This window comes from Gopherus evgoodei, chromosome 7 (genome assembly GCF_007399415.2).
Source record: "Gopherus evgoodei ecotype Sinaloan lineage chromosome 7, rGopEvg1_v1.p, whole genome shotgun sequence".
NCBI classification, from domain to species: Eukaryota; Metazoa; Chordata; order Testudines; family Testudinidae; genus Gopherus; species Gopherus evgoodei.
In genome coordinates, this window is record NC_044328.1 from 46920414 (window position 1) to 46945127 (window position 24714).

General features: G+C 41.5%; 1 protein-coding gene across 1 annotated transcript in view; it reads left to right on the top strand.

The window, feature by feature from the left end:
* CTNNA3 (catenin alpha 3) overlaps positions 1-24714 on the top strand; it is a 987819-nt gene that overhangs the window by 814765 nt on the left and 148340 nt on the right. The window contains 1 exon segment of the mRNA XM_030569668.1: positions 11819-11825. Within this exon segment, the coding sequence (XP_030425528.1) occupies positions 11819-11825 (7 nt within the window).

Below are 24714 nucleotides of genomic sequence, written 5' to 3' on the forward strand. Positions count from 1 at the left end.
CAGTTACAATTTAACACTGATCTGTTCTCATTATACTAACAAACTCATCTGCCTTAGGCAATAGCAACATTTACAGTGCCTATCTTTGTCCTTAGTAATAATCTCTTTGTTCACACATATTAGTAAAATTGTGCATATATCAAAAACCAAACAGGCAAGCAGAACCTGAAGTACTACAGGCCTGGATCCTATACTGACACTAATACTCCTAAGGACTGCTAATGAAAATCTCCAATTATAGGTGCATGGGGCACATACACACCTGAAATGGAGCAGCCATAGGGGAACGCATCTCTAAGAACTACAGTTACTGCACAGATTGAGTAACCTCTCTTTGTAGTAGCTTTCTCTCTCTCTTTCTACACTGCTTGCTTAGTAAGTGACATTTATAAATCAAATCCATACCTTCTCTGCCATTGTTTTTCTCTATTCTAAGCACATTCTTTAATGCTTTCCACTTCTTTAATAACATCAAGTTGTTATGAAACATTATTGGACTGTATGATGCCCTGATATGTCTAGATTGAGGCCAGGTGGCCAATGCTTAGCTGGTGTAAATCAGTGATGTAAATCCATTGACTTCAATGAAGTTATGCCACCTGAGAGTCTGCCAAGGTTCTATAATTAATTTCAGTACAGTGGAGTAATGCCTAGCCTTTACATTATGTAAGCATATAGGCCGGTAATTGGGTAAGAACTGTGGCTGTCAAGCAATTAAAAATAATTGCAATTAATTGCACTGTTAATAATGGAATACCTTTATTTAAATATTTTGGATGATTTCTACATTTTCAAATATACTGATTTTAATTATAACACAGAATACAAAGTGTATAGTGCTCACTTTATATTTTTATTACAAATATTTGCACTGTAAAAAACAAAAGAAATCATATATTTCAATTCACCTCATACAAGTACTGTAGTGAAATCTCTTTATCATGGAAGTTTAACTTACAAATGTAGAATTATGTACAAAAAATAACTGCACTGAAAAATAAAACAATGTAAAACTTTAGAGCCTTCAAATCCACTCAGTCCTACTTCTTGTTCAGCCAATCGCTCAGACAACCAAATTTGGTTACAATTTACAGGAGATAATGTTGCCTGCTTCTTTTTACAATGTCACCTGAAAGTGAGAACAGGTGTTCGCATGGCATTCTTATAGCCAGCGTCACAAGATATTTATGTGCCAGATGCGCTAAAGATTCATAGTCCCTCATGCTTCAACCACCATTCCAGAGGGCATGCATCCATGCTGATGACAGGTTCTGCTCAATAATGATTCAAAGCAGTATGGACTGATGTATGTTCATTTGCAACATCTGAGTCAGATGCTACTAGCAGAAAGTTGATTTTCTTTTTTGGTGGTTCGGGTTCTATAGTTTCCACTTAGGAATGTTGCTCTTTTAAGACTTCTGAATGCAAGCTCCACACCTTGTCCCTCTCAGGTTTTGGAAGGCGCTTCTGATTCCTAAACCATGGGTCAGTCTTGTAGCTATTTTTAGAAATCTCACATTGGTATCTTCTTTGCATTTTGCTGTGAAAGTGTTCTTAAAACGAACATGTGCTGGGTGATCATCCGAGATTGCTATAACATGAAATATATTGCAGAATGCATGTAAAAAAGAGCCGAAAACATACAGTTCTCCCCTAAGGAGTTCAGTCACATTTAATTAACACTTTATTTTTTAATGAGCATCATCAACATGGAAGCACGTCCTCTGGAATGATGGCCAAAGAATGAAGGGGCATATGAATGTTTAGCATATCTGTCATATCAGTATCTTGCAATGCCGACTACAAAAGTGCCATGCAAATGCCTGTTCTCACTTTCAGGTGATGTTGTAAATAAGAAGCAGGCTGCAGCATCTCCTTTAAATGTAAACAAACTTGTTTGTCTTTGTGATTGGCTGAACAAGAAGTAAGACTGAGTGGACTTGTAAAACTTTATAGTTTACATTGTTTTGTTTTTGAGATCAGTTATGTTAAAATAAACTGCATTTGTAAGTTACACTTTAAGGATAAAAAGATTGCACTTGTAAGAGGTTAATTGAAAAATACTATTTCTTTTGTTTATCATTTTAACAGTGCAAATATTTGTAAACAAAATAATATAAAGTGAGCACTGTACAGTTTGTATTCTGTGTTGAAATAGAAATCAATATATTTGAAAATGTAGAAAAAATCCACAAATATTTAATAAACTTCAATTGGTATTCTATTGTTTAACAGTGTGATTAATCGCAATTAACTAAAAAAAATTAATTGTGTGAGTTAACTGCGATTAATTGACAGCCCTAGTAAGATTATTTAAGATGTTTATTTCTCTTGTAAAGCTGCCAGTATGTCGTCTTGTTATTTACTTCACTTTGGTCTGATCTAGTACATTGCTGTGTTGTGTATTGCTCACTTAAAACTGTCCCTTTAATGCTTTTGTATGATGGATTGTTCCCAACAAAAAAGCATAATGCTTTCATCTCTAGCTGCCACATTTATTCTAGAAACTTCTTCCAGCTATTGAGCTGGAATGTCCCTTTCCACTTTTCCATTATTTTGAGCCCTTTAAATTTACAGCCAAAACCTAGAAATAACCTCTTGGAAACTTTTATACTCTGAAAGCTGTTAAAGAGAACTTCAATTCTGTAATCATTATTATAGTACTGGGTAAGCAAGGCAGAGAGCTAAAAGTCATTTTTCTGGCCCCCATGTAATACTTCCATTTGTTTTTTATCCAGCTACTGATTAGTGTAAGTTTTTGCATTGCTGGTCTCTCTTTTTCTGTTCCCTTGGCTGCTGCTTTGATTGGCTTTCTCTCTAAGCCTGAATTCTATCATCTATGAAAAAACTCCTATAGGATTTATTTGAAGATAACCTTTCCATAGATTTATTTTTGAAAAATCTTATAGAATACTACATCAGAAATATAATTATAACATTTTATGGGATGTGTAATGTTCTATTTTTCAGTTTTCAGTGTGCTATATTACATTAGCTGGTGTAAATTGTCATAGCTCTATTGACTTCAATGGAGCTATGACAATTTATGCCAATGTATGTGTTTGGATTATCTGTTTAATCATTGTTTAAATTCTTAGAATATTCTAAATTGTAGTAGTATTAAAACACAGTGCCTAGCAGGAGAGGTGCAGAGTTTCCTTGCCCGACCATGAGCTTCTGATGATATTGTGCCTTCAGTATGCACAACAGTCTAGATTTTGTGTTGCTCTCTTCTCATTTGGTGACAGAATGAAACAGTCAGAACACTCTCACCCTCTCATGACAGACATATTCTGTCATGGCCATTTAAGCCCTCTTTGTTGTGCTGGAGAAGTGTCAAGGGGCCTCATTGTGAGAGGGAATTTAGGTAACTGCCTCCAGGGATCCTGGTGAAGTCCCACCCTTTTGGGAGAGTAACAGCAGTACTAGCACTGCCCCACATATGCTCCTTGTGCACTCCTCATCCCTTGTGAATCCACGCAGGGACCAGTCACAGCCCGAGTGACTTTGTTTACTTCTGTCTTCAATACCTTCTCCCCTACACATCACAATGAATTCATGTATAGGTTAATGGCTTCTCCTCTTACTGTCTCATGACTAGTTGTCTGTGTATGTTCTATTACGATGGTGAGGATGGAGAGAGATTTCATATTCTACTACGTCTTATACACTGGACTATGGCAGTGAGTACCACTTTTACAAGAAATGGATTGGTATGTGTCTATACAAACCTTTATTAAATTGTGTCCTCCACTGGACACTAACTGCCATGGAATCAGAAAAATGCAGGGTTGGAACAGACTTCAAGAAGTAATCCAGTCTATTCCTCTGGGATAGGATTTATTATGCATAGACCAACCCTGTCAGATGTTTGTCTAACCTGTTCTTAAAACTTCTAAGGATGAGAATCCAAAAACTTCTCTTGGAATTCTATTCCAGTGCTTAAAAAAACTTTTTAACTCTAAGGATAGTTGTGGTTTAGTTTTTTTTTTTTAATCTAAACTGAATCTCTACTGCTAAATTGATTCTCTTGTCTTTATAATGGCCTTTTACATATTTGAAGACTGTTGCCACCCCCCACCAACTCTCTTCTCTAGAATAAACATGCCCAATTCATTCAACCTTTCTTTGTAGGTCATGTTTTATAAACATCTTATTTTGTTGTGCTTCTCTAGACTCTTTCCAGTTTGTCCACATCTTTCCTAAAGCTTCATGCCCAAAACTGGACATAGTCTCCAGCTTAAGGCCTCACCAATGTTGCCGGCAGATAACTGCCTGAGGCTAAGCAACAGCGGGGGGGTCCATCGCCTGGTGTGCCGCGCCAATAAACACACCAGGGTGGAGAAGCAAACTAAGTTTATTTGAGATCTCAAAGCGGTGCAGGGAGATTGACTCAGATCAAGCACACCTAAAACAAGCAGTCTGTTCCTTTATATCCATGAGAACTTTTCTCACTGACTAGTAATCCCCAGTTTCCCCTCCCTCCTCCTCCTTCCTCCCCCTGTAGCAATTACGTAAGCGCAGGTGCATTAAGTAATCTTGGCCGCGGCAGCTCGTTAGTAAGTTTTCCTTCTGCAAGTTATCTTGTCCTTCTGCTAAAGGTGCACAGGCCTTATTATTTCTGCTTTAGACCAGTTAGAACTGTTGCAACTGATAACGGCTGTTACACCTGGCCTTTTAGGTCGATTAAAGTTCAAACATGGAGGGACTCTTGTCTGCTGAGGCCTAAAACCAGGAAGGCTCCATACTCTTGTGGCCTTCCACCCTCCCAAGTTATGTAGGGTTATGCTTAGTGACACCAACACCAATGCCAGCTAGAATGGAGCAGTTACCTCCTGTGTCTTACATATGATATTTCTACTAATACATCCCAGAATTACATTTGCCTTTTCTCATGGCAGCATCACTCTGATCACTCATATTTAATTTATAATCCACTATAATCTGCAAATTCTTTTCTGAAGTACTGTTGCTTAGCCAGTTGTTTCCCATTTTGTATTTGTACATTCTCCTTTTCCTTCCTCCATGTAGTACTTTGCGCTTTACTGAAAGTCATATTTCAATTCCAGACCGATTCTCTAATTTATCAAGATAATTCTTAATTTTAATCCTTTCCTCCAAAATGCTTGCAACCCTTCCGAGCTTGCTAGCATCCTCAAATTTTATAAGCATACTCTCCACTCCACCATCTAAGTCATTAATGAAAATCTTGACTAGTATTGGATCAAAACAAGACCTCTGTCTTGTCCTCCAAGTTTGACAGTGAATCACTGACAATTACTTTTTGAATGAGCGTAGTTTTTCAACCAGTTATGCACCCCTTAGTTTGCTTATGAGAATGTCATGTAGGACTCTCTCCTTTCCCGTGAATGGACAGTGGGGAGATATAACGCTTTTAAAGAACAGTTTCTAGCCTGCCTGTATTTTACTGAAGTCCATCATATCTACTTCTTCCCCATCCACTAGGCCAGTAACCCTCAACAAAGAAAATTAGATTGGTTCTGCATGGATTTGCTCTTGACAAATCCACGTTGGCTATTACTTATCACCTTATCCTCTAGGTTTGAAATAATTGATTGTTTAATAAATTCTTCCAGCTTTTTGGATATCAAACTTAAATTTACTGCCCTGTAGTTCCCTGGGTCCTCCTTTCCCCTTTTTAAAAGATAGGTACTATGTTTTCCTTTCTCTAGTCCTCTGGGAGCTCACCCATCCTCCATGCTGTCTTCTTCATCCTCTTGTGAATTAGCTTTTTTTGTTGGCTTGATTACCCTGTTTACCTTAACACGTGAACGTACCTCCATTGTCTCTGGTTTACAAAGCTTGACCCTTGCAGACTGGTGAATCCACATTCCTTTGTCTAGGACAAACCTGTTTATCTGCTCTACTCAGATTACTTGGTCTGACCATATTTTAGGAACATATTTCCACAGGGCCGGCTCCAAGCACCTGCGCAACAAGCAGGTGCTTGGGGCGGCCAATGGAGAGAGGCGGCACCTCCAACTCTTTGGCGGCAGGTCCCTCAGTCTCTCTCGAATGGAAGGACCAGCCGCCGAATTGCCGCTGAAGAACAAAGCAGCGGCAGTATAGGTGCCATTGATTGCAGCATTTTTTTTCCCCACCACTTAGGATGGCAAAAATGCTGGAACCAGCTCTGTATTTCCAGAACACACGTGTAACTCTTTACTACCTACTTTAAAGAAATGAAACAAAACCAAAACAACCCCCCACAGTTTTTGATATTTGCAAAATACTTAAATTGAAAAAAATATTTTGTAGAGGGGCATTTTCTCCAATTTTATATCTAATATTGTATTTATTCTTAAACACAAAATAAAATGGCCCTAAAAACTCTATCGGGAGAATTTCAGATGGGGTTGAGGGATGGGAGGAGAATCCCTGTTAAGATGAATGAGAACTGTGTAGGTTGCAGAACAGTGATATACATTTCCATCATGGCCTATCTGTGGTATTGGACATTTTAAATCCCAGTTGAAACAGGAACAGAACAAATATTGTACAATTAAGAAGAAGAAAAAATCTAATCCTTTCCCATGAAAGGACAGTGGGGAGATATAACACTTTTAAAGAACAGTTTCTAGCCTGCTTGTTAAAAACCAGTAGCACAATTACAGAAAGCCAGAAATATAAATTATTGTTGCTATATCTCTTACCAACAAGATGTAGGCACCCTTTACTAGAGGGTCCCCTGAACTTTATTGGGAGTGTTTCAGGGGAAAGGCCTTGTGTGCTGCAATCTAGCCTTAGAGACTACAACTCCCATGATGTCTTGGGGAAAGATGGAGCGACGTCCTCCAGTAAGGAGAGCAGGCAGTGGACTGCATTTTGGGAAAAGGAGTATGATTGCTGCTGTGGAGCTCTGCCCATGCCAGGAGCTGCTGCTAGGAAGCCAGAAGCTGCTCCTGAGAGCCTGCAGGGGCTTTGAATAGGGGGCCTCAGAGGCTGTTGATGGCTTCACTGGAGTCAAAGCATAGGCTATTGCTGTGCCTAGAACTGACTGAGGTGGGCCTGCAGTGAAGGAACTGTGAATAGTCCCCACCATTGTTTGGGAAAGTACTTGCAAGGGAAGGGGCACAGCAGAGAGACTGAGTCTGAGGCGAGTTAGAGTAATCTCCCCATCAAACCAGAACCCAGAGCTGCTGGCATTTGCTGGAGCCAACTCCAGTTTTAGAGGGGTTGTGCAGCTTGTTGCTTGGCTGGACTGGTGCACAGAGCCAGTAGTGCTGTCTCCAGCTTCAGATCTTCAAGCGTGTCCATGCTAGGACTCTGAAATACAGAGGAGTGTACACTGCAGGGTGGGGTGAATGGTGGCAGTGTAAATGCCAGGAGCATAAGTTGAATTTATTACTGTATATTATATTTGTTAATTGATTTTATTCATCTGCCCCTGTGGATTTAAATTATTAGTGACATTTAATCTTAGTTTGTTATACCCTGTTTCTTAAATTATTAAGTAAATGAGTGTTAGCTCTAATTTAAGTATATTGGAAGTATATTATTTATAATTGGTATTTGAGTTAGACCCATGCCACAGGTTATTATTAGTATTATTACTATTTGAAGGGGATTATTCCTGGAGGTTCCCAAGTCATGGCATTGAGTGTGTACAGGGACCAGCCAGGTAGAAGCACCACCAATTTTAACTTCATTTAGGAGTAAAGGGACTACAGCAGAGGGGTGGATAGAGGATTCCCACCTATCCAACATCACCACTGGATACTCAGGATCTCCTTAATGTCAACAACATCTGGCTCCCAGGCACACAGGTGAGTGTTGTCTGTTCCCGAGTAACCCAGGGAAGAAAGGGGTTACACAGATACATAACAAACATCGACTGAGTCAGATACTGTATGTCTCAAAAGAGAATTTGATCACGAAAGACTATTTGGTCTAGAAGTCTGGACAAATTGTCAAGTGGCACTCAAAGCTGATTTCCAGAAAAAAATACAGTTCTGTTTTTGTAGTTCACAGGTGGTATGAACAGCAGATGAGAATTAAGGAGTGCATAGGAAATTTCCCTGAGAGCAGCCAATGTTGTTAAGCCTCCTGAAGCATAAAGCATGTCCTGATCACTGAGCGTTTTTAGCCATACATCTCTATTCAAGTCAATGAGAGATGTACAGATAATATCCCTTGTACTGCTGCCACTCCGCCTTACCTACGAGTCAATGTGTACACAGTGCCAACAGAAAAGCAAGGAAGGAATCATGCTTTAGTGACGCACCTTCCGTGCTCCCCAAGTTGCTTTAGTGGGTGTAATCTATATATTATCACTTATATCTTGCAATGTGACAGTAAACTCCAGGTCTCAACTCCTCCGTGGCGCTTAACCATGTGCACCTGGACCCAATCCTACTCCCCTCTAAGTCTCTGTATGGGTGTATGTATCTTAAACCATGATATTTCCCATTATTAATGTCAATGTGTTCTCCTTCCCCCATGCTGTAAAATAGAAGTCCAGAATTTATTATTTTTAATGAGTATAATTTTCTATGTGAATGTGAACCATTTTTACTTTTCATCTTGGTATTTGAAGTATTATCAATTGTAGGTAACAGCACATGTGAAACTAACCTTTGAAATTAAAGCTGGGGAAAATAAAAAAAAGTGAGGAAAAAGTTTGGATAAAGAAAACAGAACAATATTCTAGTAAGCCATTATAGTTTCAGTGATCTGAGGTCTGGCATCCTGGAGAAAAGGTGAAGAATCCAAATACGGCTATGGGATAGTCTGATATGGGCCTCCCTTAGTCTCTCCCATTAAAGCTGCTCCACTGTGGACAAATAATGAGTTAGACAGTGGGCCAGAGAGACAGAGCACAAGAGCATGTGAATGACTCTTGGTGATTAGAGCAGTCACCCAGGATTATAGGGACACAGGATCCAGTCCTCCTGCTCCAAGATATATGAACACGAAAGACTGAGGAAGACCCATATCAAAAACACTAGTCTGAGAGGTGGCAGATCCCTGTTCAAATCCTTCTTCCATCTCAGGCAGAGGGGCAACTTGAACCAGGTCTTCCACATCCCAGGGAGTACACTCCCTGCTGGGCCAAAGTTATGAGGGAGATGGTCCTCACACCACCTTGGTGCCTAACTCTGAGCAGGGTTCACAGCTGAGAATCCAAAGCAGGAGGCGGCACTCAACTCCTTGAGAGGGGTCAGGCTTAGGACACATCCTTTTCCTTGGCATCTCCTATTGGCTAGTTTATGCCACTCCCTACCTAATGTGCTGGCTTTTGTGAATCCCACTCTTACGTGCCTATATCCTGCCACTCATTGCCCAGGAAGCTCAGGCTTTGTGAATCCCAGTGATTTGTCTCAGCCAAGTCCCTGTGTGAATCTAGTCCAAACTATTTTGAAAGCTTTTTCCAATCTGTTGCAAATATGTTAATCATTTATTACTGCACCAGTTTACACCTCAGTGTCAGCAACACGGCCGTCTACTGCAGGGGATGCATGTTATACCCTCTCAAAGAGTTCTAGCAGAAGGGGAAAGTCATCCACAAACCACTAGATCCTAAATACAGAGGAAAATTAAAAAAAGATAATTCCAGCAATGTTTCAATGCACGATCAACCCACACAGGCCATTTACAAGAAGAAACTATACATACCCAAGTGTGTTTGCCTGGCGTTAGCCCCCGCTGATAGGTGGGATAATGGCAACCTCGTCACCTGACTGCAGGACCAGAAGCTGATCACCAAGAATCACGTATTCCTGGCGAATAGCGAAAACTACTTGATCCTGAATGGCAGCAAGTCTGAGAAGGATTAGCAGTAGCATAAATATATTTAAGTAAAGTGTTTGCATGAATTCTCATAGTTAAATGTGAACAATTGACTGGTGCATAGCCCAGAGAAGCTGAAGTCAGTAAGATTACGACTTACGCATCTGCATTTGTACTATTTTCTTTTTTTTGTTTAATCACAACAAACAACTATATGCCCTTGGACTTGGTGATTATCTTTTCATGGGAAAGGACCAGTGGTGAATCAAAACCAATAAAATTTCTAAGGATAGGAACTGAGCTGGTTATTTCAAGCAAAATAAAAAATAAATTATATACAGTGGATAGGAAGATACCATGTGTCCAGTAGAAAAGAGAAGTGAAGCTTTATTTAGAAAAGGTAAAATCAATCATCATAAAAGAATTATGCTTTGTGCTTACAGTGTATAGCACAGACGGAAGAAAATACTATTGCCCAGAAGCAAGTAGATGTGCCAACTGGGCAAATAAGACTGTCAATGTGTTAGAGATCTGGTTAGAAGCCAGTGGTGACTGCTGACAGAAAGGCAAGACACAATTTCATTTTCCAGCCGAGTCAGGGTAGGGTATGTAACATCGTCAAGAGCTTTGCACAATTTGCCTCTGTAAAACATCGTTTGATTTGCTTTTCATAGGGAGAATAAAACTTGTAAACTACAGGCCGCAAAATGATCAAAGTCCATAGGTTTTAGTAGCCAATCCAGTATCAGGCTATATGGTAAAATACACTCCAGTTTGATTACTTGCAACTGCTACCGCAAAACCCAATTTTGTTTGATTTTAGGCAAGACCCTCTCTAATATTTAATTGCAGCCTTCCAGTTGCAAGCTTAGCTGCTGCTACTAATGCCAGCCAGTTTAATGCAAAAAGTCAGTAAAATATTCACTCTTTTGAACGTATTTGTAGAACTACATGCTCACAAATAAGATCACAAGTAGCAAAATGTAGAACAGATTTTACTACTTTTATTATACTGAAAAACTGACATACATTTAATTCAACTATATTACATTTGTAACTCCGTTAACAGTTTGCAAAAACCCCAAACTCGAGGACACCACTAGTCTAAAACTACGTTGGATGCCTTTTCACAATTTCTTCCCACAGCTGTAGAGAGGTTAATTGTTGCGGTACAGAAATAATCTCAGAGCGAACACCTGCCAATTCAGCGCTTCTGGCAAAGTACAGCGCAACAACCTGTTAAAAGACAAATCTCCATTCAGATTACACACCATTCATCTCCCGCCTCCTCAATGGGTATTTGGAGTGCAGGAAATGGGCCCCAAACCCATCATCCAAGGAAGAATGCTAAATTAAGCGTTACGATTTTAAAATAAAGATCACATGCAAGCAGGGCGCTTTCATTTAGATGGCCTACGCAATCACCTAGGGCACCAGGATTATTGGGGGGGGCGGCATTTCCGGAGGGGGCGGCAGTCGGCTCTGGTGGACCTACTGCAGTCGTGCCTGCGGAGGGTCCGCTGGTCTGGTGGAGCTGCAGCAGTCGTGGCTGCCAACGGTCAGCTGCTCGCGGCTCCGGTGGACCTCCCGCAGCCACAACTGAGGGAGCTCCACCGGAGCCACGGGACCAGCCCGCGGGGCAGTGAAATTGCCGTCCGCCTAGGGCGCTAAAACCCCTAGCGTTGGTCCTGCATGCAAGTCCAGGGCTCTCCACTTTCGTTTCACTTCACGGTAATGCCTGATCTCGTTTTAGGCACGAGAGCCACAACAGCTCCTCCTCATGCTTCCCAGAGTAAGTGATATCTCTTGTTCCCATAGAAAGTGGCAGTGTCCCTTTCTGGACTGGTTGCTGCTCTGTCAATGAGCCCTGGCTGAAAGAATGCTTTTAAACTGCCTCTGGAGCAGTTTTTTTTTATTGTCATAAGATTCCCTGCCGCCTCTTAACTCCAGACAGTTTATAATTTGACATTCTTAGCCAGTTATACAATAGGACATGCTAGCACAGGGGTCTCTGCTAGCTGATCCCACTGCAGACTGGGTCCTAGAATTAGTATATTAAAACAAACAGAGCCCCGGTACCTCCAGAAATTGCCAACAAGAAGTACAATTAGTGTTCTCCCAGCAAAAGGGCTAAGAACTGATTTGGCATAGAGACTGACCTTTTTCATTTCTACTGTTGAGCTCTACAGCTGAGGCACGTTAGTGGGTGCCATACATTTGCTGGATACATTCAAGCCCCACGGCTGTTTAAAAAGCAGCTTCCAAATGGCCAATGTAACTAGTGGATTAGGACATCACATGTACCAGGCTAATGAAATTGGATTGATAGGGGAAGTGATTTTTATTCAGACTGTTCAAAATGGTTTTTGTGGGGGATTTTTGTTTGTATGCTTTTGGTAATGCAGAATAGAAAATCTCTCTTTATTAAACAGCTCTGATCCTTTAAGGGTTGAGAGATCCCATTTCACATTTCTGAGACTCTTGGCTGATTCTCCAGCAAAAGCAAGTGAGACCAGACTTCACATTTCTGGTATTTTTAAAGTTAAACAAACAAATCAAAACAAAGTTGCCTTTTTAAAAGCTGAATCCTCCAGACCTTTAGAAGGAAACAAAAAAGGCACTAGTCTATCTTTCCCCCTTTCCAACTAACTTTTAAATTAACTAAATTACGGAATTTTCATTAGTCAGTATTTTTATCCTGCTTTAATACCATCCATTTATCTCATCCAGTGATTACTGTCTCTCCACAGAGTTTCACAAAAAATTAATATTTTCACATTTTCCTTGTATGGTAGGAAAGGACCTAACAAGCTAAACATACATTTCGGTCAATAAGTAGTGTTATCCCTATTTTTATTGCTGGATGAAAACACCAGAAAGCTGTTCAAATATTTCTGCAAATAAACCTTGGTCTTGCTGATATTCACAACCTGTCTTCCTGAACATTTGGATGAGTTATTGTTAATCTCAAGAAAATACATGTGTTTCAAATACTTTGATGAATAAATATTATTATAGGCGCACATAGGAACCCCAATCATGGGTCGGACTGTAATGTTCTAAGTGTATACAACCACAGAACAGAAAGACAGTCCTGGCCCCAAAGAGCTTACAACGTAAGTAGAAGACAAGAAAAAAGCATATGGATACAGACAGATGAGGAGGTACAAGGAAATAATGAAACAATATTTGTCATCGTGACAGCCAGTGATCTCAGCATATCAGTAGCCTGACCATTGTCAAGTTACTTTGTAGATTTCAAAGGAAATGACAGTTTCAAGTCCTGGAAGATCAATCATTTCCCTGTATTACCTGAAGGTTGGCTGGGGAAAAGTTGTTGACCTGGTCTTTCACAAAGATTTTGAAGAACTCTTTCAGACTATTTCTTTGGGCTTGTGTTGCTGAGCTTAGAATTCGGTGGCATGTGGTCACTTTTTTCCTGCAAAAAGTGAGTAATTTTCAACATGTAGTCTAAGCAGGTCAGGGAGCACCAGGAGCTGACTGTCCCTGTGGAGTTGGAATCCGTGGGACTTCTATTGCTTGGGGCACATCTGGTATCTGTCCTCCTCTCAAGAGTGGTATCTATCTTTTTCTAAAAGAACGCTTTAGTATATGAGGAAGAGCTTCATACTGACGTTAGGCCAGATTGGAAACCCCTTACTCTCAGTGAAGAGTAGCTAATTATATGACCAGTCCCATTTCATTCATTAGGTCTATTCACATAAATAACTGCTCACCAGTGTGAATAAGTAGTTCATAGTTTGATTTAGTGGTATTTCCAGAATCAGACCCACAGATTTTGTATTCAGTCTCTATTTGTTGTGCTTTCTGTTTATCGCCATTGAATTATTTCCATATTGTTCAGTCTTTCCAACACTACCTGTGTCAATTTTTGTCCTGGAAATATTACAACTAACTGAATCTGCTCCAGCATTTCCTGGATCAGTGCTTGCTTTCTACCGTGTGACATGTTCCATTCAGCACAGGGCATTATTTCTATGGAGGCTACATTTTGAGAAACATTTTTCCTTTACTTTTTTTGTTTTGTTTTTTAGAATAATTTCCGTCCCCATTAAGAGGTCACCAGAGGAGTCCTCGTTTTGTAGGTTTTTCCCCCTGAAGTTTTAGGCCCTGATCCTGGAAAAACACATACGCTGATTTTATACACTTTGAGTAGTCTTACTGAAGAGGACTATGTACAGAGCATAACACTGAGCACATGGCTAAATCTTTGCAGAATCAGTACATAACTGAATTAAAATATATGCAGATGTCAAATGAAATCTTTACACATGCATTTGCAAGCAGTAAATTTTACTGCATTATTCACAGTAGGCACAATCCTACAATGTGCCGAGTATCCAGGCTCCACTGAACTCAGTGGGAATATTCTTGTGCTTAAGTGCTTTGCTGGATTGGGTCCAGACTACTCAGCACCTTGCAGGATCTATTCACCATGTCCCTTGGTAAATTGGTTTAATGGTTAATTACCTCATTGTTAAAAATTTATAAATTATTTCCCATCTAAATTTGTCTAGCTCCAATTTTCAGCCATGGATCTTCTCTGAACCCTGTGCATTTTATCAGCATCCTTCTTAAACTGTGAACACCAGAACTGGACACAGTATTCCAGTAGTGGTCATAGCAGGGCCAAACAGAGGGAAAATAACCTCTCCACTTCTGTTGAAGATTCTCTTGTTTATGTATCCAAGGATTGCGTTAGGCCTTTTGACCATATCATCACACTGGGAGCTCATGTTCAGCAGATTATCCACCACAGCACCCAAATCTTTTTCAGAGTCACTGCTTCCCAAAACAGAGTTCCCCATGCTGTAAGTATGCTCTTAGCAACTGAGTCACACTCTGGTTCTTGCCCCTTTCCTGGGGCAGTGCAGCTACATGCTACCTCTTATTCAGTCTGGATTGTAATCATACACTCTAGCTCAGGGGTAGCCAACTTGAGCCTGAGAAGGAACCAGAATTTACCAAAGTACATTGCCAAAGAGCCACAGTAATACATCAGCAGCCTCCGATCACTTCCTCCGCCCCTGCCTCCAGGGGCCTCCCACCCACCGGCAGCCCTGCTGATCAGCACCTCCCCTTCCCTCCCTGATCATCGTGGCATGCAGGAGGCTGGTGGGGGGAGGGGGAAGAATGAGGGCAATGCAGGCTCACGGGAGGGTTGGGAAGGGGTGGAGTGGGGGCAGGGCCTGTGGCAGAGCAGGGGTTGAGCAGTGAGTACCCACAGGCACATTAGAAAGTTGGTGCCTGTAGCTCCAGCCCCGGAGTCGGTGCCTATACAAGGAGCCACATATTAACCTCTGAAGAGCCGCCTGTGGCTCCGGAGCCATAGGTTGGCCACCCCTGCTCTAGTCTGTAGTTGTTCATCAATTCTGTATTCAGTTTACCAGAAAAGGAAGACTAAAAACGTTTTCCCCACTTCCAGCCACACTATCAGTCAGCTCACCTGCTGCTTTTACCAGCCTTCGGCGGTTCTCAGCTCCATGACCCTACCGTGGTTGTCGCATGGTCTACCATGATTTAGTAATGTCCGCTGGTTGAAATAGCAGTGCCAGAGCATGGAAGGAAGAGGGCTATGGAGCCACCTGGATTGCAGACTTTTTTATGTGGATGTACAGATAAATTATTCTTGTGGTCAAAATTTGTTACTTCATCCATGGACACTGCATGGAACAGGATACCTTGAAATCTCTTTTGTAAAATGAAGTATAATTGCTTCTTACTATCTCAGCTCATTAGCAGTTTATATTCCTTCAGCTAATTACTCAATTCAGTTAATTCACTGCATTTCACTTGTCCCCTTCTCCACCTGCATGATGATGTAATCTACTATCCTCCAGCTCCTCCCCATCAAGCTTCCTTTCTGATTTTGATTCCTGGCTCTGTCATCCTCTCCTTTATAATCTCACTGACCTCTTTGCTTCAGATTTTCTTGCATTCATGTCTTCATTTGACATGCAACCCTGGTTCAACTCTCACACTCACCAAAAGGACTGTTCACCTGACTTGATCTTCGATCATTGCTTTCTGTTGAGTTCTCTCTCTCCATCCATCAACTGGTCTCTTTCACCATCTCTTATCCATCCCCTCCCTCGTGCTCTGTGTCTCAACTTTTTTCACTCTAGTCCTTCAGCACTGAAGATTTCTCATCTGCTCTCAGCTCTCTCCTCCCTATCTTTCTTCCATTGCTGAATCTCTCCTCCAGCCTCTGTTTCCTCCCTCTCCTGCATCACAAGGACAGACTGTAAGCCCCCAGTCATGGTTCACCATCATCCTTTTTCTCCACTCTGATCACATGTTGCATAGCAAAAATCCTGTGATCAAGCTGACTTCATCTGCTACAAATCCATTCTCTTCTTCACTTCTGCCATCTTGCTAGATAAAACAACCCTTAAATTTAACTGAATTCCTTGTCCTTAGTCCAGGCCACCTTTCCACACCTTTGACTCATTCTTCAAACCTTCCTCTTCAGCAGCCTTCACTTCTCTTTCTTCACAATAACTCATCTTTTTCTTCAAAGGGAAAATTGGACGAAATACAACATGACCTTCCTCCTCCTTTAGGCTCTCGTTCTTTTTCCCTTCTACAATTCTAACCATTTTCCTAATGATAGAAGCAGAAGTTTATCTTGTTCTCTCTTCCTCTACCCCTTCCACTTGCTTCAGTGACCCTATTCCCATCTCCAGATCTCTTTCCTTCCTTCTCTCATTGCCTATGTTTCCTCTCTTCTTAATCTCACTCTCCTGTAGGTCCTTCTCACAATACATACATGCTTTAGTGTCTTCAGTCTTAAAACCCACTCTCGCCCCCACTTGCTTTTCCAACCATTGCTCCTTCCTTCTCACTTTCATCTTTAAACTAATGAATATGCTGTCTACACTCACTATCTGGAGTTCCTCTCCTACAATTCCATCCTAGACCCTCTCCAATCCTAGACCCTCTGTGCTCCTAACACTCCACTGAAATGGCTCTCACCAAAGTCTCTAATGATTTCTTCCTAGCCAAACCTCAAAACCAGTACTATTTTATAATCCTCCTTAACTTGTCAGATTCCTTTCTTACCATCAGTCATGCTCTTCTGGAAATCTTGTCCTCCCTTGGCTTCCATAACTGTCCTCTTCTGGTTCTCTTCTGACCTCTAATTGCTCCTTCAGCATATCCTTATAAAGATCCTCCTCATCTTTCCTCCAACTTTTCGGGGTCTGCAGGCTGCTGTCTTTCATCTCCTTGTCTTCTCCCTGTACGTCTTATCTCTGGATAGTCTCATCAACAGACACAAATTTAACTACCATCTCTATGCTGATAATTCATAGATCTGCCTCTCTGCTCCAGACCTGTATCCTTCTGTCCAAACTGAAAGCTCAGCTTGTGTTTCTCCAGTCACCTCATGGATGTCTAACCATCAGACTTAAGAGCTCTGTTTCAGCCATGTAGAGCTTGATTCTCCCCTTCCACCCCCAACACTGCCCTGCCTCCTCCTCCTGTCTCAATCACTGTTTACAATACCATCATCCTGCCTGTCACTTGAGCCTGTAACCTGGGCATCAGCTTAAACTCTCTAGATCCTCACATCCAGGCTGTATCTCAATCTTGCTGATCCTTTTTACATAACCTCTCTAAAGATCTGATTTTTTCTTATCCATCCATGCAGTTAAAACTCTTGTACAGTCTGTCATTTTGCACCTTGTTTTTTGCAACATTCTTGACATATCGTGACAAATGCAGTCTTGCCCACTCATATCCATGCTGAATAGTGCTGCAACAGTTACTCTCCTTGCCTGTCACTTTGATCATATCATCCCTCTCTTTGCATCTCTCTGCTGGCTCCCCATTGTTCATCTCATCAAACAAGCTACATGTCTTCACTTTCAAGGCCCTTCACAACCTATCCACACCCTACCTATCATCTCTGATTCATTATTGAGATCTCATCTCCCACCTCCAATCAGCCCATGATGCCAGCCTCTATTACCCACTTTTTACATTTTCTCACAAGCACCTTCATGCTTTCTGTCCTGCTGTCCCTCATGCTTGAGAGGAGCTCCTTGTATACATACACAAAGTTACAACATTATCCTCCTTCAGATCCCTTCATAAAACTCTCCTTTGCCATGAGGCCTACAAAAACCTTCATCACAGTTAGACAGCTGATGCACTGACATTGCTGTCTATATCATGCTGACCAGTATTGTCTCATTATTTCCTAATACTCCCCCCACCTGTGTATATCTATCCATTGTCTCTTGTTTTATACTTGGAATGTAAGCTCTTTGGAGAAGGGATTATCTGTATATTCTGTGTCTGCACAGTGCCTAGCACAGTGGAGTCCTGGTCCATAACTAGAGTTCCTACAAACTACAGTAATGCAAGTACCCCTCTACCCTGATATAACGCTGTCCTCAGAAGCCAAAAAATCTTACCACGTTAAGGTGAAACCACATTATATTGAACTTGCTTTGATCCACCGGAGCGTGCAGCCCTGCCTCCCCCCCCCCCCGCTCCCCGAGCACTGCTTTACCATGTTATATCCAAATTTGCGTTATATCGGGTCGAGATATATTGGGGTAGAGGTGTAATATGTGCTCTAAATTAGTCTTCCATCCCATATGACTATGGTCAGCTGCATGCTCCCACACACTCTTGTCTCTGTGTTGGTTTGTGAGGAGATCATTTTACTCTTTATTGGACTCACAAGGGAGACTGTATTTATACTGTGCAATGAACAAGTATTTAATGTGACAAGCTGCTTACCAAAAATAATCCCAAAGAATAACACAATCAGATTTAGTTAAAAAAAATCAGTGTGCAGATTTGTTTTTTATTCAAATTAATGAATATTTGATTTACATTTGCGTCTTCTGTGTGGTAGGATTGACTACTGCTTAGATGTTCAGAAAAGGTGTACTCTCATGAGTAAATTAAACATGGATTAACTAGTTGTCACTACATACACTAGATTTCATGAATGCTAAAAGAAAAGGAAAAATATTCTTAGTGTTTGTATTATTAAGACAGTGAAAATAGAATTGTAAGAAGCAATTTGGGAGAATGTCAAGGATAGAACTATAAAGTCTGCTGATTTCTTTATCACATTTATGTAAGAAGACTGTTTCATACAATGCATACAAATAAAAGACACAATACAATAATACACCCGCCTTTGTTTGCTGTTTACTCGCAGCTGGTTACAACCAGCACAAACTCTGAAATCCATTTTCATTTTTTTCCTCTATTTAAAAATGTTATCTTAACTCAGCCTTAGGTTACTAGTTTGGAGAGTCTGTTAATGGGAAACTATTTCTAAATACAGCTATATGGATTTGTATAGACAAAAACGGAATGACCACCTCAAATGCTGATACATTGACCAATGCTGAAATAGTCAACTATGTACTGTATCCATTACAGTATAAAAGGGCAATTATCCATTCTGGCAATTCTGTATTGTCCTCTGCCCAAGCTATACAGCCTTAGGTATCAGGCAAGGCTGTGAATTAAAGGCTTTACAACAACAAATTACTATATGGCTTACCACCAAGTCTCTTAGCTCTGGGGTTACTAGATCAGACAGTGGAACCAACAGAATGTATACAGAAAAAGCTACTCAGACACTTTACCCTTGTGCACTACTTAAACTTTTACAATTTACTTGGAAATTGGATAATATTGCAAAGATGTTTAAAATACACACAAACATATTCAACAAAGAATCATCCCTCTCTTTAACAAAACCAGAACATTCCAGAACATTCTATTTAAGCAGTTAATTCAAAACTTTAGTACAAAACAATATATTTTCTGCATCAATAACATATTAGCTGAAAATAATTCAGGTGACAAGTGAAAAAGTGACGCACTATTCCCAGTCCCTTCTATTCTCCACTTCTTGTCTAATATAATTTACATCCTCAGAAGATGGAATTAATACTATTATAGCGAGAGGGAGGCACTGCGTGCCTAACACTGAAATACATAGCATAGCTGTCACAGATCAGTATAGATGTGCTTGTGAAAATATATACCCTACCCATGAGTCAATGGAGTACAAATGCAGGTTCCGCAGGCAGGTATTCATCTTGCCCTTTCATTCCCCCCGCCCCCATGGCTCATTTTCTTGTCTCCTGGCTGATGTAAGTTTGGGATGTGAGGCCTGGTTGGCTGCAAAGTGGCCTATTCTCTGAGGTTTTATATTTGGAAAATAGGTGCCTAAATGGGTTACCAGTTAGGTTACTATTTTGGACTTCAAATGCTGTTAAGAAGCTCAGGTCTTGTGTCACTGCACTTTAGGAAATGGGTCTGTTCATGTTTTTATCTTGTGATGTACCAAACGTAAAAGAAAAAAAGAAAAAAAAAAGAAAACCCCTTCTTTGTTTTCCTTTATCTCACCACTTTTGTGGTAGATGAGGTATCCTGACACCCGCTTGTGGACTGACGCACTCAGCCCCTGCCTGTTACAACCCTTTCTCTAGCTTCGGTGGATTCTGAACCTACTGACCATTCAGGGGTTTAAAAAGATCGTTAACACCCACTGAATCTAAACTCTGACACTCTCAATACACTGTTCACATCCTGATGATTCAGCTAAGATTCCTAGGACTCAAAAATGAATTTAAGTCCTTATTATCCAGGCCTTCTTCTCTGTGGGGCTTGGGGCACCTGAACTTAACTAAGCTGGATGACTTTGGCAAACTGACAGTTAAAAGCTCAGTCACCTTTCCTCTTCATCAAGCTGTTTTGGACATGGTTGATAAGAAATAGTCTCAGGTGGATAACAGGTTCAATACTGACAGAGCCATAGCTGATAACTATATTTATACAGATGAGGCTGATCAAATATTTTCTGTTCCTAAGTGGACTCTTATGTTATCACTAGAGTTGCCAACTAGGGTTGGAAAGCACTAGTCACGCCCCTTCCCTGAGGCCCTGCCCCCCTACTGCATTCCCCTTCCTCAGTGGCTCACTCTCCCCAACCCTCATTCACTTTCACTGGGCTGGGGCAGGGGGTTGGGATGTGAGAGGGGGCTCTAACTGGAGTGCGGGCTCTGGTGTGGGGCCAGAAATTAGGGGTTCAGAATACGGGAGGGGTTCAGAATACAATATAAACACAGACTGCCTCTCCATATATTTGTTGGGGGATAATTACATAGGTTAGAGGCCTCTTTATATTACTTTTAGCATAACTACATTGTAAGATCACATAACATTAATGATGCCATGGTTACACAGTATACTACCGAGCTATAATGATATTAAAAAAAGAAATTAACTATTTGCTATAACTCTGTGTAGATCTGGAACAATAACATGGTAGAGAGGGGCATTATTTTGATTATATACTGGCATACCTGAGAGGAGAATCTGATCCCAGTATTGTAAGGGTCTTCTCTGATCCACCAGCAAAACAAGGAGAAAACAAGAAGGTTTACAGGGATAATTTTTAGGTGGTAATAGTAGAATGGATTTCTTTTTATGGAGAGATGCCGTTTAAAAAGTTGTAATGCATTGTGTGAGAGCATTTAATTGTTATTTAGCAATTATTGCCACCTATGTACTTTGTTCATGCTATTTACTGATTTGGAAGCTGTATATGTCTTTTGTAAAGAGATCAGCATGGCTCCATCCCTTAATATCTGGGTAACCTTGTTAACCCCAGGATGACCACTTTTTACTAGAGTTTCCTTTGAAGCATACTTTTAAGCCACAGAGCAGATGGCAACAGAGCTATCAAAGTCAGATCTGAGTATCAAGTAAGAAAGTTAGGTAATAGCAAGGAAAATAGTTCAAAAGAACAAGAAACCATGGAAACAAGTCCTTTGGACAATAAAAATATCAACCACAGGATATGATAAAAGGAAGACTGTAATTTTAAGTGTTGGCTACTTGAAATGATTTCTTCAGTGGCTGACAAACCTGTTGCTACCCTTCTAATTAGTTGAATGCCCTTGTACCCGAGAACTGTGTTCTTTAAAAGAGATCGATCAATATTCTGTGTTAATGAAGGCACCATATACCAGCAATAAAATAAGGTGTGTGTATAGCAAGGGAGTACTATACAACATCTAATGGACTGATTACATTGAAAGTAAATCTTTAGAGCACCATTGCTTTGATGTAACTAAGCTATTAGTGGTTTTGATGCCCTCTTGTTGCTCAGCATAGCAAATACTGTAGTTATTAGGAAATTACAGCAGTAATATTAACATGATATTGTATATCAGATCTGTCAAGTCCATCTAGTCTGTAATCCTGTCTCCAGAAACTAGCCTGTACTTTATGACATTGTAATGTACCCAACCAATTGTACAATACTCTGAATAAAGGGGGAAGAATCCTTCCTTATGCCTGCTGGTGATTACTAAAGCCCTGTAATGCCATGTATTAGATTCAGGGGCGGCTCCAAGCGCATGCCTGGGGCGGCAAGCCGCGAGGGGCGTTCTGCTGGTCGCCACTAGGGCAGCAGGCAGGGTGCCTTAGGTGGCTTGCCTGCGGAGGGTCCGCTGGTCCCGCGGCTTCAGCGGACCTCCCGCAAGCTTGCCTGCAGGAGGTCCGCCGAAGCCGCAGGATCAGCAGACCCTCCGTGCTTGGGGCGGCGAAATGTCTAGAGCCGCCCCTGATTGGATTGAATAAGTACAAAGAACATGCATAGTATTATAGGACAAGGTTTACCCACATAGAGAAAAATGTGAAATCTACTTCATGTTACCACCCAGCAAAACATATCTCTGTGGCACATTGTAGATGAGAAACAACAGCCAGCCTTTGTGCTCCAGAATGGGGCTGCAAGCATTTAGGATTTTCTGTTAGACCACCTCCACCGGCTTAGTCAGTTGTTGGCCACTGTAATTATGTCATTATGCACAGAACCAGCAGTAAGATTATTTGAGGGGCCCCCATTTTTACTTACTGACTTTATACAAAAGTGGAGAGAGAGGAACCTTTGGCTGCCAGCCTTCTCCTCTGCTGCAGAAGTGAAGCCTGGTTGCTTCTCCTGGTGAACACATAGTGTTTTCAACACTTTAAAATGTTTCAAAAGACAATCTCTGTCCCTAAGGATAACACTAATACATGTATAGCACATTACAAACATCAACTCATTAGTTACTTCCACAACATGTTTAGGAGGTAAATGAGTAACTGTCAACCCACTGACAAAGACAAGGAAACTAATGCAGAAAGTTTACTGAACAGGGTTACAATAATCAATGTCAAATACAAGCCTGAGTTCTTTGCTCTCACACTCATGTTTATTCTACTAAGCATACTGCTTCTCTCGCTTCTGTGCTGTGCTTCTGCTCTTTGGGGCAGGGATAGTCTTTCTGTTTGTGATGGGATGGAGAGACCCCGTCCAGTGTGGGGTGAGTTCACCCTGTCCTTCGAGCTGCCCTCTGTCTCTAGACAGTGAGACATAGGGGAAAAGTCAATAGAGTTGCCCTGAGCTGCAGAGCGGTAGGATCTCATGACCTGTGTCAATGTGGTAACCCTTCTCTGCAGGGTAGTGGGGCCTAGGAGCAAGTGTCCATAAAGTCAAGTATCAGAGGGGGAGCCGTGTTAGTCTGGATCTGTAAAAGCAGCAAAGAATCCTGTGGCATCTTATAGACTAACAGACGTTTTGGAGCATGAGCTTTCGTGGGTGAGTACCCACTTCATCAGATGCATCTGACGAAGTGGGTACTCACCCACAAAAGCTCGTGCTCCAAAATGTCTGTTAGTCTATAAGATGCCACAGGATTCTTTGCTGCTTTTACAGTGTCCATAGAGTTAGTTTTGCAGGGCAGTGTGGCCTGGTGGTCAGATTCAATATTAATACCCTGGGTTTGTAGGGTAGGAGGGTCTAGTGGCCCAAGTCAATAGAGTTGACCTCTAGGGCGGGGCTGTATGCCTAGGGGCCAGTTGGGGTGTGTGGGCTGCCACCAGAAGGGTGTGTGGCAGCCATGGTAGGGGGACCTGGGCCCTCCATGCTCCACTGGGTCCCAGCCCAGGGCCCTGTCAGTGGCAAGGGGCCTGCCACTGCGTCAGCGGGGATCCATCCTCAACACACTGACTATCATCGAGTCAATGGCTAATCCCGTCCCCCTGTCTATTCCCTACCATGGTGGTCTGTGCATCTTTGGGATCTCTGAGTTCCTCAGCCAGTGCAACTCCTTGTAGCACAGACCTCACTGGGGCATCCACTTGGCTGGACATCTGCTTGGGTCTCAGCATCTCTGGCTTCTGCGGTCTGGGGTTCCAACTGCTTCCAGGTCAGAGCCGGCAAGGAGTGTCTTTGCAGCCGTCAGCCCATACTGAGCTGGACTGCTCCCTCTGATACTGGTGCTACAGCTGGAACATGGTAGGAATGTGGCTTCCGCCAACAGTGATGAGTTAATCCTTCCACATCTAATGCAGGGTGAATTCACCCTGTCACACTGTTCTTTTTCTATAGTGCCCAGCACAATGTGGTCCTGGTCCATGAAGAAGGCTCCTAAGCATTAAAGTAATCCAAATAATAATAATATAGTCAGCATGTAAGTTTAACAAGGAACAGATAAACTAAAGACAGATAACCCTGTCCTGACTGCTCATATGGCAGCCCTATCACCATGTGTGAGTCTATCCCTTCTGGAATAGCCTCAAAAGAGTCTGGGGGTAGCACCAAAAATCTACAACCCTTTGGCCATAGGCTTCATTGGCGTCAAATACTTGCTTTGCCAGGTATGAATTAACATCTCTTTACACTAGATTTATGAAAGGATAGCTGTCAGGTTTAATTACTATTTAGTAAATAAAGAGCAACAATGAAGTCCTATATGTAATTTAAATCAGGAACAAAACAATAGGATTCTTTTTTCTGGGAGTACAGTAGTTTGTTGTTTAAAATGGTGTCAACTTGTCCTTAAAGCCTTGTCTATAATGGGAATAGTCCCTATTGCCTCAATCACTGGCTATTAAGTGCTATAGCTGTGC